We start from the raw sequence: 15,373 nt of genomic DNA, 5'->3' as shown, positions 1-15,373 counted from the left end.
GCGACGGCACATTCCACATATCTTCTCAGGGGCGAGTTTTCGTTGTAGCCTTGCAGGCTCAAAGGTGTCTGAGTAAAGCGAGCATTTCAAATAATAACTATCTGTTAAAGTATGTTGGTAATGGTCAGCATGACATATTTTACACTTTAAAAGATTGTACTTGAAAAACAACAACTGCATTACGAGGCTAGTACGGCCTTAGCCAAACATGCCAAATACATGACATTTTTGTGTGAAACAGCACGTAGACAACTGGTTAACTATGTGTTGTTTGCACGTTAAGAACCCGTACTTTGCATATGATAGTCAAATGTAATTTTTCCCAATTTTGGCTCGACTACCTCAGCTAGCTTCGTGGTTAGCATGCTATTGCTAAATGCTTACTTTTCACATGCTGTGGTTTAGTGTGTAGCAGTGAATTCAGTCCCTTCTGAAACACTTTGAACATACTGGCTGCTTTCTAAGCTTTTTACCAAAATACCAATGTATAGAAAAAAATACTGGTTTTAGGTACGAAGCGGTATACCGCACAGGCCTAATTAAGATGTTCAAATGATTGAAGAGCATAGCTCTTTAAACAGTGAACTCTGGGCAAAAATGTGCTGAATGAATTCGTAAATTTGACTCAAACAAATTAACATTTTAACATTTGCCCTAAAATTTCAGAGACTAGTTACAGCACCTTACATAAATTCCCTTATTAAACATTGTGGAGCATCGTGGTTTCAACAGAAACTCAAAGTTTGAACTTAAGAATGTTTTCCTTTACAGGTGGAGCCGTTCAAACTTTCTTGCATTTTTAGCATTAATATTTAGTACTGACGTAATTGGCCAGTGGCCAGAAATTATAACCAAGCATTCCTACCGGGAAGATGATGTTGGTTCTAAAGTGAGTCTCAATATTAGATTTTTTTAATTTAGGTTTTTTGCTGCTTTCAATGAGATGTTAAAAAGATTTTCTAATTACTAGCATAAATACACTGCAAAAACAAGCTTTTTGTAGTTGACAGGACTGAAATTAAATGGTGGATAGGACAAACAAAGCTTCATATGTTTAGCCAAAGCTATTAAGGAATCACAAAAACATCGCTCCTAAGTCTTCGCGTAGCTTAGAGGAAATAAAAGCATCTTTCTTATCAGCCTTAAAGCATTGCTAGAGGCTTTTTTAGTTTGCAGCGCGTTTTGTGCGTCTGTTCTATTTTCCAGATTCTTCAGCTTTTATTTTCCTTCCAGTCTTTGTTTTAAAAAGCCGCGCTGTCCAGATGTCTGAGGCCTCTGTTCCGCCCACATCTGCCTTCTCAGCCGGAGATTAAATATAATAGACAGCACCATTAATTAAGCAACTAATCTTGCTGTTTATGTTTTGTCATGTTTTGTGCGCACGAATGCATAAAGGCCCCCCCTCCTAGCTTCCTCACACATTAAAACACTCATGAAGCACACACACATTAAGAACAACACCAAAAGCCCGGCTCGGCGGACTGTTGGGGAGTCGGCTTTGGCTAAAAAAGAATAAAAAGAAAAGAAGTGTTCCCCATCTCCACATCTCTCTTTTTATTTATTTTTGTTAGCGGTTCAGTTAATGTTGTTGATTTAAAGCCTCACCTTCAATTTGGTGTAGCATGTGGACGGAGCTTTAGCTTCTGCCGCGTCTGAACCAATTTTCTGCTTCAAGTGCCTTTAATAAACCTCGTTGCACTATCAGGAGGCTTCAGCTTTCCTGATGAAGGCCGTTTATTTCAAATTAAAGGAGAGTTCCTTATCTTCCCTGGGCTCAAATAGAAGAAGCGATAAAGATGGCGTGCCTTGGTGTTGCGCTGTCTGCGTAGTTAATTTGGTGACAAAAAAGCCGAGGATGAGGGACGAAGTGAGAAAGTAGGGAGACCAAGTTGTAGTGAAGACAAAAAATGGAGAAAGATGGATTTAACGGCCATTATAAATAATCAACGGTTTGGTGGAGGAACGGAGTAATCTGATAGGCTGTCAGCTGAAAAATAATTATCTGAGTAAATGCCAATAAATGCTTCATTCTGCCTTTATCATTTTTTATCTCATTTATTTTCTATGTCTTTCTCCATCTATGTTCATTATCCTCTTTAACCTTCATCACCCTGCCTAAATCAGCTCAGTTACTTTGTCTGATAGTTTCACTGATGTGCGTGTGCCCGTGTGGGTATAGATATGCTTTAATTGAAGCGATTAGGGTCAGACCCCCTCCACAGTCAAAGGAAAAATGAGCCTTTAATTTCCTTCCAATTAAACGTGGTGTTAAATGCTCCTCATAGAGAGGAAGTGTGTATGAGGGGACACTGTGAAGACACATGTAGGAAAGTGTGTGTGTGTGTGTGTGTGTGTGTGTGTGCATGTGTGTGTGTGTGTGCTTTGATGATGAAAGTCAACTACACCGTGTGTCGTGGTTGCAAAAGCGCACGTGCCTGTGTAACCCACATAAAATGGGTGCGCCTCTTTAAGAGATTTTAGAGGCAGAAGAGACTGACTGCCTCCCAACCAATCACAGCACATAAACTCTGTGTGAAATAACCAATTGGAGCGCAGCCCCCCGCGACTCATCCTGTCCATTAACGGCACTGCCGAGTAACGTCTCTGAGTTAGTGATGGGATTTATGGCTCTGTCATGGGAGCCGTTCATTAGTTGGTCGTTTACCTCAAGAAAGAAGTGAAGCCAACAGAGTGCCGGGGGGGGGGTCAAGAGCAACGTCTTCCTGCGGTGTCCGGGAGGGCCCACAGGGTTGCGTTCCTCCCGAGATGCGTATGTAAACACGTGATTCTATGGTTCCTCCTATGTCCGTCACAGCGGTGGGTGGGGTTTGAGGGGGTGAGTTTGACCAACTTCCAGGGAGGTTTGTTAAGATGAACGGCTCTCTACAGGGACTCGGCTCTCATCATTCTCTTTGAAAACCCGTTCAAAAGATTCGATTCGTTCGTGAACGTCACATCACTACTCTGAGTCAGGTGACGCGCGGCTGGGAGGAGAGTGCTGCTCCGTGACGTTCCAGACCGTTAAAACAAGAACAAGAACGGGAAAAACAAGCCTGAAATAACAACATCATTTTTTGTGTTGAAAAAGAAGAGTGAAAAGGTTAGACTGAGAAGTGGCCGTTTTGTTTTATTTTACTTAAAGCTACATAGAGCTAACCTGCTCTAGCTAACTTTTCATCTGAAGTTCATCCTGGTTGCTTTAAATGGCAAGGTAAAACTTACAAACTTGTTTGTTTACTGTTTGTCAGCGCGCTCACAGTGAAAGTTCATTATTTTGTAATTAAAAAGTGGAAAACATGTTACCGTAAATCCTCTAATACATGCCTTATTCAATTAACGGCCGGGTCTCATATTTTGGCCGGTGTCGGAGTCGGCGGAGGTGAATAATGGCCGGTTTCTTATTGTGGCCGGGTGGAATGTGGTAACAAGCAAGTACGGGGGCGGTTGTGTCATCGTCTCACTTTTGATTTGCCAGTGATAGACCGTGAGGGTAACTTTAACCGTGCGGAGACGAAGAGGAGGCGAAAATTTGATATCAAGTTCAAAGAGAACGTGCGCTGCAGAACACTGGGGAGCCATAGGGGTTGTATGAACTAGTCGACTTCACTATAGTGACTTTTTATGCCTGTCATCGACTAGTCGCTGTCACGTGATAATGACCGGCAAGATGCAGCCCACGGAAAAGACAGCAGCCTGCTGTCAGCAGGTGACAAGCTCCTGCGCTCGGGGGGGCAACGCGCTGTGCCAGAGCGTCAGTACTGACACGCGATCGTTCATGTCGGTTCATTTCCTTTAATGTTTTCTGTCTTTTATTTGTGCCTGATGCGTTTCGCTGTGGAGCGGGGCGCATCACCTTGTCCTCCGGTGACGCACCGATCACTGATGCGGCCACCAAGCAGCGGCACTCCGCTGTTTTTGCGGTCGGTAGATCTTTAAGAACTGCAGCTCAAAGGTAACTCATAAGGTGAATATATATGAACCCAGGTAGCAGTTTCTCTTTAGGATTGAGAGGAGATGCAGGAAGATAATAAACAGGCAGGACAGAAAAATAGTCAAATAAAAACAAGTTAGTTTTTGTACCTGGTGGTTGCAACAAACAGACACCATTGAAGGTAATCAGAAGTGAGGAACAGAAAATGAAATAATTATTTTAATGTTTAGAGCAGCAGGAACTCCGAGAGGCTGCAGGCGCATCAGTGAGTTTGCGGCCGCTGTGCAGGGGGAGGGGGGAGAGGGCTGAAGCAGAAACTACCGTTGTTAAAAGAAATGTGTTTAACTTTGAAAATGTGGGTGCAATTTTAATTGTCAAAAACTCCAGCGAACCATTAGTTCATTTTGCTCAAATAGAAATAGAGGCCTGCCTCAAATTCTGGCCCTCCTTCCAATAAAGGCCTGGGGCTTGGTGAGCTTGAGTCAAATACAGGCCCGGGCCTGTATTAGAGGATTTACGGTATGTTAGGACTCCCTGTGGAATTGAAATTACGTAACCTGATTTTAAGAAACAGGATACAGGTCAACAGGGTGCACCCAAGAGATTTAAAAGGATGTACACTTTGGCCAAGTGATTAGAATATCGTATGTTAAATGTTTTTTGGTGTATTGAGTGTTTTTTTTTCTTTTCATTATTGTTAAACTGTGTTTTTAACTACTCAATTCAGTTAGTAAAATTTGGGTTGTTTAGAAAAAATCATCTTCTGGTTTTTGAGTCTGACTAAAACACACCACTGTGCTCCTATGTCCGAACCTACTGGTCCATCATCATAATTGGTAAATACAGAGGTGTTACACCAGTCTGTACCTGCGTAGGCGTACCTAACTTGCTTGTCTCCGCTTCAATCAGTCAGAATCTATTTCAGCGAGGCGCCGAAGCAGCAAACCTGTCACACTTAATGCTCACAAAGACCGACAGGCAAAGAAATTGTAATACAGCCCACATATCAAATTAAGCACAGCCAATTCAATCCCTCAAAGCTCACTTTTCTGCTGTATTTGATCAGAACGATCCTACACACTCAATTAAGTGTGATTTAGTTTTAATTGTAGGATTTACAGTGAAGCACGTACCACACATCCCACTCGTTAAACAGGTGCCCATTAGTGGAATTGTAACTTGATTTATCATACTCTCTTTATGCGTTTTCTATTGTTCTACGTAAGATTGTTTTTTATACTGTACCTGAAAAACAATGCAAGAAATGAATTACTAAACAGAACCAGGTGTGAAGTCTTTAACTGCAGAAACAATTAAACAACTCTTGGTGTTTGGGCTAAAGCCACTGTGTGCATTTTAGAACATCCCTAGGTCAAATTTAGGTGGAAAAATGCTTAATTTCTTCAAGAAGAAAGCATCAACACAGCCAGTCACGTGATCGTAAGGTTGCAGGTTCCATCCCAGCTCCAACCAGAAAGGGCTGCTGTTGTGTCCTTGGGCAAGACGCTTAACCTGCCTGTATCAAGTATTAGGAAGAAAAAAAACTTCACAAATCAGAAACAAATAATTTATCGTAAAATAAATTATTTCAAAAAGCATCAGGTATCAGGAAATAAACTTCAAACAAAAAAAACAACTATAATTAACTAAAACCCACCACGCTTCATAAAGTGTCAAATGAAAATAATAAATAAAACAATTAAAACATCTGTTTGACAAAAGCCTCAACTATTAGGAATAAATGTACCAATACATTAAAAAACATATCAAAATAATATGGGTCCAGGATAAAATCAGAGATCAAAAATACAGAATCAATTATGAAATGTTGTGTTTGTCCCGATACTTGAAGTTTCTCCATGATACCTGATGTCTCTTGTTCTGGTGCAGTTTAGCTTGATCTGCAACACGATTTCCTTTGTGCCTTTTCATATAAAGATCTAAAATGTTCTACAACGGACTTCGAGAGACTCTGAACAAATGTTTAAAATTAAATCTAAATATATTAACCAGTGTGTGAATGTGTGTGTGAATGGGTGCATGACCCTTGGGGGGGTTGTAGAACCCTAAGAAGGTGCTATACAAAAACAGGTTACTTACCATAAAATATAAAACCCAGGAATGTCAGTAGCATGGAAAGACAACGGGGGCTTAGCCCGCAGGGTTGTGGAATGGAACTGGCACGTACTGACAGCCAAAAGAATCAGGGGAGTGTCCAGGGGGTGGCCTGGGGTAGCAAATGCCACCCTTGGAATCTGATTGGCCACCCCAGGGGCCACCACACTGAATTCACTTTAAATTGGCTTTTCATTGTTCACAAAAGGCTTGGGGTAAAACAAAAAAATGAAATAAGCATAACCATTGGTGCCACCCATGTACAAAGTAGTGCCTCACCTGGGCCACCCCATTTTCAAAGATCTGGACACGCCACTGAAAAGGATGTGTTATAATTAGAGTTTGTAGAAATTTTTAAGTGCGCACCTGAACCTTATAGATATAGTTTGTGACACGATGAGAATTACTGCCTTGGGGTAATTTTTCGGGGGATCTGAAGCCCACCCTAAATAGGCACAATGATGTCCATTATAAAATTTGTCCACCAAGCACAGCTGATTGGGCGACGGTGGCACAGGAGTTAAGCGCTCGCCCCGTAACCGGAAGGTTGCAGGTTCGAGCCCCGCTCAGTCTCTCTCTGTCGTTGTGTCCTTGGGCAAGACACTTAACCCACGTTGCCTGCTGGTGGTGGTCGGAGGGACCGGTGGCGCCAGTGCTCGGCAGCCTCGCCTCTGTCAGTGCGCCCCAGGGCAGCTGTGGCTACATCGTAGCTCATCACCATCAGTGTGTGAATGTTTGTGTGAATGGGTGAATGACTGATTGTGTTGTAAAGCGCCTTGGGGGGTTCCAGGACTCTAGAAGGCGCTATATCAAATACAGGCCATTTACCATTTACCATTTTGTTTTGACAAAACAATGCAATTGAACAGTCATGTAAACTTAACGCACTGAAGTGACTATTTATAATCCCAAATCACACAGATTTTAAACACCAGGCGTATGGCCATTGAGTATCTAATATAAATATCTATAATTGTGCTGAAGGAAAATCCCCATTGGGTAACTGACCGTCTTCACGCTCTGTGATTGGCCAGTCATATAGGGCGCCTGCCCCTCCCTACACACAAAACTCTGCAGCCCCAGTCCGGCCCATGCATCCACACACACACACACACAGATGGTAACGGATCTCTCTGTGCTTGCATCTCTGTTGCTCACGTTTCTTCAGAACTCCTTAGGTTTTCTTCAGCTCACCTCTTTTTCGGTTTAATATTTAAAGTTACTTTTTCGTAACGTACGTGGTGCATTTGACAAGACAGAGCTGAAAACGGCTCGTGCTGAATCGCTCACTGCCTCCACTCGGGTTTCTCTCTCTCTCTCTCTCTCTCTCTCTCTCTCTCTCTCTCTCTCTCTCTCTCTCTCTCTCTGTGTCTGTCTGTCTGTCTGTCTGTCTCTCTCTTTATGTATTAATTCATGCATTTAAATATTAATGTTCTAATTTAATTGAAAAACTTGTTCTGTAACAGTTCCTTTACTATTGTGATAAAAAATATTTAATCTGAATTCTGAGGCTGCTCTGTAAATAGTTTTCAAATAAACAATACACATAGCAACTTTTGATCATTCCATATCAATGTCAGACTTAAAATAATGTATAGATGTAAACCACACCCACTTCCGGGTTAGGCCACGCCCACTCCGAGTACAGATACAGATAATTTAGATGGTTGAACAGTAGGGATGTGAATCTTACCCCCAAATTCCACTACCTCCGCTCCCCACCTTCCGCAGCCGCTCGCTTCCGAACTCAATTTTTACTGGTACCCGCTCTACAACGGCTCCGCTCCATTGTGGAGACCTGAGGTGCGCAAACAAGCATGCGCAGGATTTTCGAGATCCTGCGATACAGTCCGAGCAGTAAACGCGGAAGTTAGATCCAAACACCTGTTGTGTGGGAGAAGCATCTGCATGAGCTGTTTAATCTGCCCATCATTTGTGTTGAGAGATCAGCAGTGTTTGGATCAACAAAGTGTGTCTACTTTGATAGTGGAAACTGTATTCATAGCTTACTTTTGTGCATTTAAAGTTCAACCGCCACTGATAGTTGTTAAAAGTTGTTAAACCTGTGCATATGAATCAAAAAACACTTTTTGTTTATCGATTTATTGTTAAATAACGGAAGTTGTGCTTGCTCCCTTTCCTGTTGGGCGGTTGTGATTCCTGTCCATTGACTGCGGAGGTGCTCCGGCGTCCGGCAAAAATAGGATCGATTCTATTTTTGCCGGACGCCGGAACAGAGGGCGGCGCACTGCCGCAGCACGGCTGCAGTAGTGGAATAGCTCTGATTGACTACAACGGGACCGATTTTGCTGCGGAGTTCGTGGCGGAGCGGAGGTAGTGGAATTTGGGGGTTAGAGCAACTCACGATTTGATTTGATTCTGATTCTTGGGGTGCTGATTCGATTCAGAATTGGTTCTCGATTCTCAATTTAAATCGATTCACAGTCAGTATTAACAAAGAGTGTCAACTCCAGGATTAACTACTTTGTTGTACAAGTTAGTTAAAGCTATGGGACACTGGTCATGCTCCAAAAATGCAAATTTACAATGTAAAATAAAGTGATTCTAAAACTGTAAACAGAAGCAATCTTTTGACCAAAAGGCAACATTTATTTTTGCTTATCTTGTAAAATATAACAAATCTGTAGATCTCAAACCTGTAACATGCCAAATATTTGAGTTCTTGAAATCGATTCGGAACCTTTGTGAATCGATTCTGAATGTTTATAAATAAGAATCCCGATTCAGACTTGAATCGACTTTTTTTTCAGCACCTCTAATGAACAGATACAGATAGTGGTGTACTTGCTCATCCCTAGTATCTAATAGTTTCTACAGTACAGGACTGATCAGGCAAATGAAATCTTCCGACTGATTTCCCCACATGCAGCCATGCCGTAATCATAGAATCATTTCTGCAGGGTCTAGGGCAAATCCGTTTCAAAATGAAACTGGTGTAAGAATCGTGGAGTGATGCTTCAAGTTTTATTCTTGAAGTACTTCATGTTTTACTGTCAGGGAAAATATACGGAAAACAGGATTTTTGTTGTCTTCATGTTCACGAATCTTTCTCTGGGTGTTTGTTGTTTCTTTTTGCAGGTCTCGCAACACAACTCCAGTGTGTTCTGGCCTCCAGGCTCAGATTTTATCCTGCTACAAGGACAACAAGGAGCAGACTCTAAGGTGCTCAGACCTGGCTAAGGAGTACATGCAGTGTATACATGCTGCAAAGAAGGTAAGAGACTTTAGGTATCTGTAAGAACCTGATCATTCAGATAACATCTCCCCATCATTGAAGCCTTGAATTTACATTAAATGAACACCATTTGCTTCTAACTAGATTATCTTGGAACCAAAAGTTTAAAAACTAAATGAAAGTGCCTTTTTATATAGTCAAAGAACCACACTTTCTAGTGGAGGTGTTCTGATTTAGAGCAGCACATACCCTTTGTGTTCTTTTTTTGTGTCGACGTTAAGGGGCACAAGGCGGTAAAAAGTTATAATTGCTAGGATTTTGAGTGTTGCGTCTCAAGGTTTTTACACACAGAAATCCTGTTATTGAAAACAGATTTCAGAGCGAAAGTCTAAGTTCAAAAACTTAAGTTCTTCCACTCGACTTGAGTTGTTTCCCCACGACTTTAAACTGACAACAGTGTGGTTGCTTTAAAATAAGTTCACCTCGTCTCTACAGACGGGTGTTGGGGCTAATTTTAGGTTGTGTTTGACAAAAAATTAAAGCGTGGGATGAACAGAAAATATGATCACTCAAGATAACGATGAGTTTAAAGCAAGATGTTTTCCCAGATGGTGTCATTCGATGTTTTTCCGAATATTTTCCTCAGCAATGCAGTGGATATGTGTAACAGAAGAAAATCTAAAACTGGAATGTAGGAGCATTGCAATTTTCATTTCTTTATTTGTGTTAATTTAAACAGTTTGGCTCCAGGCTGTGGTCACTTAAAGAAGATCATGTTAGAAAGTGTATTTCTAAATCCAGTTTAATTTATATTTTATTACGTTTAATCTATTAAATCTGCATCTATTGGCTCAACTTTTAGTCACTGTCCGTTTTCGCAGCAGCAGATTAGTGTAATTGTTTTTTTGTCTGATTTGCTTCTCATATTTACTTCCGTGTGTCATTATTAAGCTCTGGAAAGTCATGCTTGTTTTGTGTTTGTTTCCTTTCAAATAAGTCATAGAACTCTTAAAAGTCACTTTTACTCTCAAGTCTTTTTTTTGTCTTAACTCTTTGTTCTTCAGGCTTCAGTGATCTTTTACTATTATGTATCACTGCTAAAAAAAACTACTTCTTTAAAACTAATGAGCTGACAGTGAAGTTACCTTAAGAACAAAAAGCAAGATTCAGGCCTAGTCCACACGTAGCCGGGGTTTTTTAAAAACGAATATCCGCCCCTCCAAAAACGTGCATCCACACCACCTCGTTTTAAAAACAAACTGTCCACACGTACCCGGATAAATATGTTGTTAAGGACATGCCAGACCTGTAGGCGGCAGTACTTCCCCCATTCTTAACCTCGTCCTTCGTCTGTGGTCTTCCGCGAGGAGCAATAATTCCGCTTGCAAAAACAAACAAGCAAAAAAGCGCTTGGACAATTGATGGATCGGGTAGTGACAGAGCGCAGCTCTGAGGGCTTCCATGATGCCGGCTAGTGTAAACACAGGTCGCACACGTGATGTCAGCATTTTTTTGTCGCGGAAAGTGACGTTGTGGACCTTAAAACTCCGGTTTTGTCCGTCCACACGCAGACACCCAAAACGGAGAAAACGCAGATCTTCACTTTGGCCGGAGTTTTTAAAAAGATCCGTTTTCGTGTGAAAAAAACTCCGTTTTCGTGTGGATGACAGGCCAAAACGTAGAAAAATATCTACGTTTTGGCAGATCCCCGGCTACGTGTGGACAGGGCCTCAAACTATACAAGTCTAGATTATTATAATTTTTTTATTTAGTTAAAAGAGAGCACGAATAACTTTTTTGTTTTGATGCTGAAAGCACAATTAGTGATGCACACTACTTTAAGAGATTAATGACCTGAATTATTTGATTTGATGTCAGTTAAATTGACTAAATTCTTAATCTATTATTGATTTTTTTTACCACAATTTTGATTCAAGCTGAGCTGTAGAGATTAATAACTGGTGTATATTTCCATTGGTGTTGCGTTTAAATGTGTGTTTAAATGGTCCATCTGAGTGAATATTTAGATTTTCTTGACTAAATAAATAAATAAATAAAACATCCTTCCTTCTGTGGCTGGGTCATGGAGGCAGTAGCCCAAGCAGGGAGGCCCAGACTTCCCTCTCCCCAGTTACTTGGGCCAGCTCCTCCGGGGGAATTCTAAGGCGTTCCCTGGCAGACGAGAGACCTAGTCCCTCTACCGTGTCCTGTGTCCTCTTTTAGGTCTTCTACCTGTTGGACATGCCCGGAAAACCTCACAAGGGTGGCACCCAGGAAGCATGCTACGTTCCCGAGCCACCTCCACTCGATGTGGAGGAGCAGCGGGTCTACTCCGAGCCCCTCCCAGATGCCTGAGCTTCTCACCTTATCTCTAAGAGAGAGCCCAGCCATCCTGCGGAAAAAAAACTGATTTCAGCCACGAATATCCGCAATCTCGTTCTTTCTTTCACTGCCTAAAGCTCGTGACCATTAGTGAGGGTAGGAACATTGATCTACCAGTAAATCAAGAGCTTTGCTTCACAGCTCAGCTCTCTCTTCACGACGACAGACCACTAATACGTCTGCATCACTGCAGATGCGGCACCGGTCCACCTGTGAACCTCGTGAACAAGACCCCGAGGAACCTAAACTCTTCCACTTCGGCCAGGTCCTCATCCCTGACCAGGAGAAGCCATTCTACTCTTTTCCGACTCAAGAAACCCGGCCCAATTAATACAAAAAAATAGCAATACCATCCATTTCTTTTTGGGCGTGCTTCGGCACAACGTAAAAATAACTGCGACATTAAAGCAACACTAAATAGTTTTTAACACTTTAAGCTGTTCCTTTAAAAGTGGGTTTGGTGATTCTGTAAGTAGAAACTTTAACAACTTCACATTGAATAGCACTCTGCTGACCACTAACCACAGTTCAAATTTTTTTGGGACATGTAGGGACACTAGTGGACGGTCTCAGCCTGCTTAACAACTGTGAGCTCTTTACTCTGCTGATAGCTAATGCAAAGGCTAGCAGTAAGCTTTTTTCAATTTGCCCGAACGTCAATTAAAAGCATTACGAAAGAAAACAAAGAAGATGTTTGCTTTTTTGTTGGCATCATGGTGATGCCTGGATGTAAAAGTAAGAGAGTAATGTCTTTGGAGGCAAACAAAGAGCTAAAACCAGTGTAACATTGGCGCTGCCTACGCTAGTTTGAGGGAGCTAAAGGAGGCTACAAAGTCACGGACTGATGGTGACCTGGTTTTGTTTCTACTGGACTTAGAAATAATATTTTTTGCACAATAGTGTGGATCTTTTAACTTAGTGGCTTATTTAGTATCAGTTGGCTCATTTTAGTGTTAGCTCATTGTTAGTGCAGCAGGATTGTTAACGGCAGTTGTAATTCCACTTTCAACCAGTAGGAGGGAGAAGCAGAAAACTGTTTAGTGTCACTTTAAAAATACATTTAGAAGAACAAATTACTGTAATTCTACACATACCAAAGGCGTTTGAACATGCAGTACTTGGTCATGCACCCATACAGCTTTTTATCCAGCCTCATGCTGGTCTCTGCTCACATCTGCTCTGTACCACTCAGAGCCACTGATGCGTATTTTTAGACTACAAGAACATGCTGTTTTCATCATGCTGATCAGTGGTTTATCTAAATATTATCTCTATCAACAGCATTTAAACCGCATGTATCTGTTTGTGTATTACTCGTATGAGAGCCTAATGACCACACGCGGACTGACGTGATTGGTTTATGCATGAAACTGGTGTGCAGTAACGAAAAATGGGGGCAAAACTGTTTCAAGACAGTTTTTTTATATCTAGATCTAGGAAGTCATTTAGAGTAATGGTGTATTTGTGGTTCAGCATAGCTTAGTGTGTGGTAACTTGCTGTAACTTACACATCAATGTCTTTTGCCTTGATCGGCCCCTGAAGCATGTCCCTGATTTCCAGCATGCCATTTTAAAAGTTCTTAAAGTTCTTTATGTATTTGTGACTTTAATAGCTGTTGCAATAATTTTGGTTCAAACTGATCTTTTTCTTTGAAAGATGTACCAGCAACAAAAATTGTATTTACTTCTTGTTGTGTGTAATATATCTTATATTCCTATTGGCGTAATTGCACTTGCACTAGCCAATATTGATGATCAATCCTGTTGAACAGAAATGTTATTTCTGTATTTAAAATGTTCCTTTAAATTGTAATATAAGATATTTATCATTCATCTTATTTTTGTCTTTATGGAAATCCAACATATTAAAGATCTGCTACGATGAAAACCACATGATAATAGTGCAAACAAACATTATTATGTTACCCTGACATGTATTTAAAAAGTGAAAAAGAACAAAATCAGTACACAACTAGCTCTGTTCCGGTTTTGTCATTCCAAAGATTCTGTTGTGATGTGTTTTGATCAGTGTCACAGCGGGTCAGTGGACATGCCTGCATATCACAGATGTCTCCCTGCTGAGTTATGCTACCATCTTTATGTGTGTGTGTGTGTGTGTGTGTGTGTGTGTGTGAGTGTTTGATGGCAAATGAGAGGAAGCTCCCACAGAGCCTACAGAGTTGAAGCAAATAAGCTCTCCTCATTATCCACTGGGAAGCTGAACCAGACATGGGCACTGCTATGTGTAATACACACACACTGCCCAGGCAGTCAGTGGGATTCACACACACACACACACACACACACACACACACACACACACACACACACACACACACACACACACACACACACACAGAGACAGCCTGGTTGTGATCAGTTTCCGAAGCTCAGCAAACAATATGAGAGGAGATGAAGAAAAGAAGATGGAAGAAAGGTTTGAAAATTTCTTAGTCTACTGGTACAGAACTTGGGCTAAAGTAAAAGCCAAAATAATTAAAAAAAGAAGTGAACACATCAATTAAGCCTCATTTTTAACAAGAATACCTGTTTATTGTTTCCACTGGGACATCATCCTTCTCTTTTGCAGTCTTATAGCTAGCCTAGAAATCCAGACAGACTGTAGCAGAAGCAAAATGATTTAGCTCTGCAGGTCACTCTAGCATGCTCCATTGGAGCCCAAATAGTCGTGTGTCTTGCCAATCGAAGCACTCTACCGGTTTGGTAGAGATCTGACATCTGTCTATGTGTCGTGGCCAGACTATATAATCACATGGCTTGCCAGGCTATATTTTTGCTGTTGTTCATTTGTTGTACTGAGAAGACAATGAGCCAACCATCATGGCCGTAGATGAGGGTTGATGTAGATAAATCATATTTGCTTCCTTTCAGTTCAACGCTTTCTTCACAGCAACAAACCAATGCCTAAATCCATTGGTCTGTGTAATGGTCAGTCCTACTTTCACTCATTCACTTCAGCTTTTGCAAAGATTGAAAGAACAAGATCCCAGATGTAAACATCTGGAATATGCTTTGTTTATATATTCGTCAGGCAACCTTGGAGAAAGGGTGAGATGTTCCGTCTTCCAGGGGAAGATCAGAGTAGAGCTGCTGTTTCTCTGGATTGGATAGAGTCTGCTGAGGAGGTTAGGGTATCTGATCAACAACGCAGTATGGTATTTTGGGGTAGACCCAGGTAATTTGAAGGGTTAGATGTCTTCTTTTGCCTTGGAACCCCATCGGGTTCCCCAGGAGAAGCGGAGGAATGAATGTATAAATGATAGTGGAGATTCAACGTGGTGACCAGATGGCCTTGTTCGCTATCTGCTATACAGACCTGTGGATTGGGGCAGCATCGGCAGTGATGCGGACCCTGAACCGGTTGTCATGGTGAGAGCTGTACCTGAAGGCGAGGCTCTCGATTTAGTAGTTGATCTACGTCCCAACCCTCACCTATGGTCTTGAGCTTTGGGTAGTGACTGAAGGAACAAGATCGCGGATACAAGCAGCCAAAATGAGTTTTCTCCAGAGGGTGGCCGGTTTCAGCCGTAGAGATGGGGGAGGAGCTTGGACACTCAGGAGGGACTCAGAGTAGAGCTGCTACTCCTCCACATCAAAAGGCGCCAGCTGAGGTGGTTCATACATTTAGCCAGTATGCTGCCTGGACGCCTTTCTGGGTGGTGTTTTGGGTATGTCCTGATGGCAGGAGGCCCCCAGGTCGACCCAGGACAAGTTGGAGCAATCTCCAA

General features: G+C 41.8%; 1 protein-coding gene across 2 annotated transcripts in view; it reads left to right on the top strand.

Annotated features, from left to right (window-relative positions):
* Positions 1 to 15,373, top strand: part of chchd6a (coiled-coil-helix-coiled-coil-helix domain containing 6a) — a 96,532-nt gene that overhangs the window by 60,144 nt on the left and 21,015 nt on the right. For both annotated transcript variants that reach the window (XM_015968591.3, XM_070544979.1), the window contains one exon: positions 9,146 to 9,281. In XM_015968591.3, the coding sequence (XP_015824077.3) occupies positions 9,146 to 9,281 (136 nt within the window). The remainder of the gene's footprint in view (positions 1 to 9,145; positions 9,282 to 15,373) is intronic.

The sequence above is a fragment of the Nothobranchius furzeri genome, chromosome 15 (genome assembly GCF_043380555.1).
Source record: "Nothobranchius furzeri strain GRZ-AD chromosome 15, NfurGRZ-RIMD1, whole genome shotgun sequence".
In the NCBI taxonomy this organism is placed as follows: Eukaryota; Metazoa; Chordata; class Actinopteri; order Cyprinodontiformes; family Nothobranchiidae; genus Nothobranchius; species Nothobranchius furzeri.
This window is presented reverse-complemented; position numbering and strand designations above follow the sequence as displayed.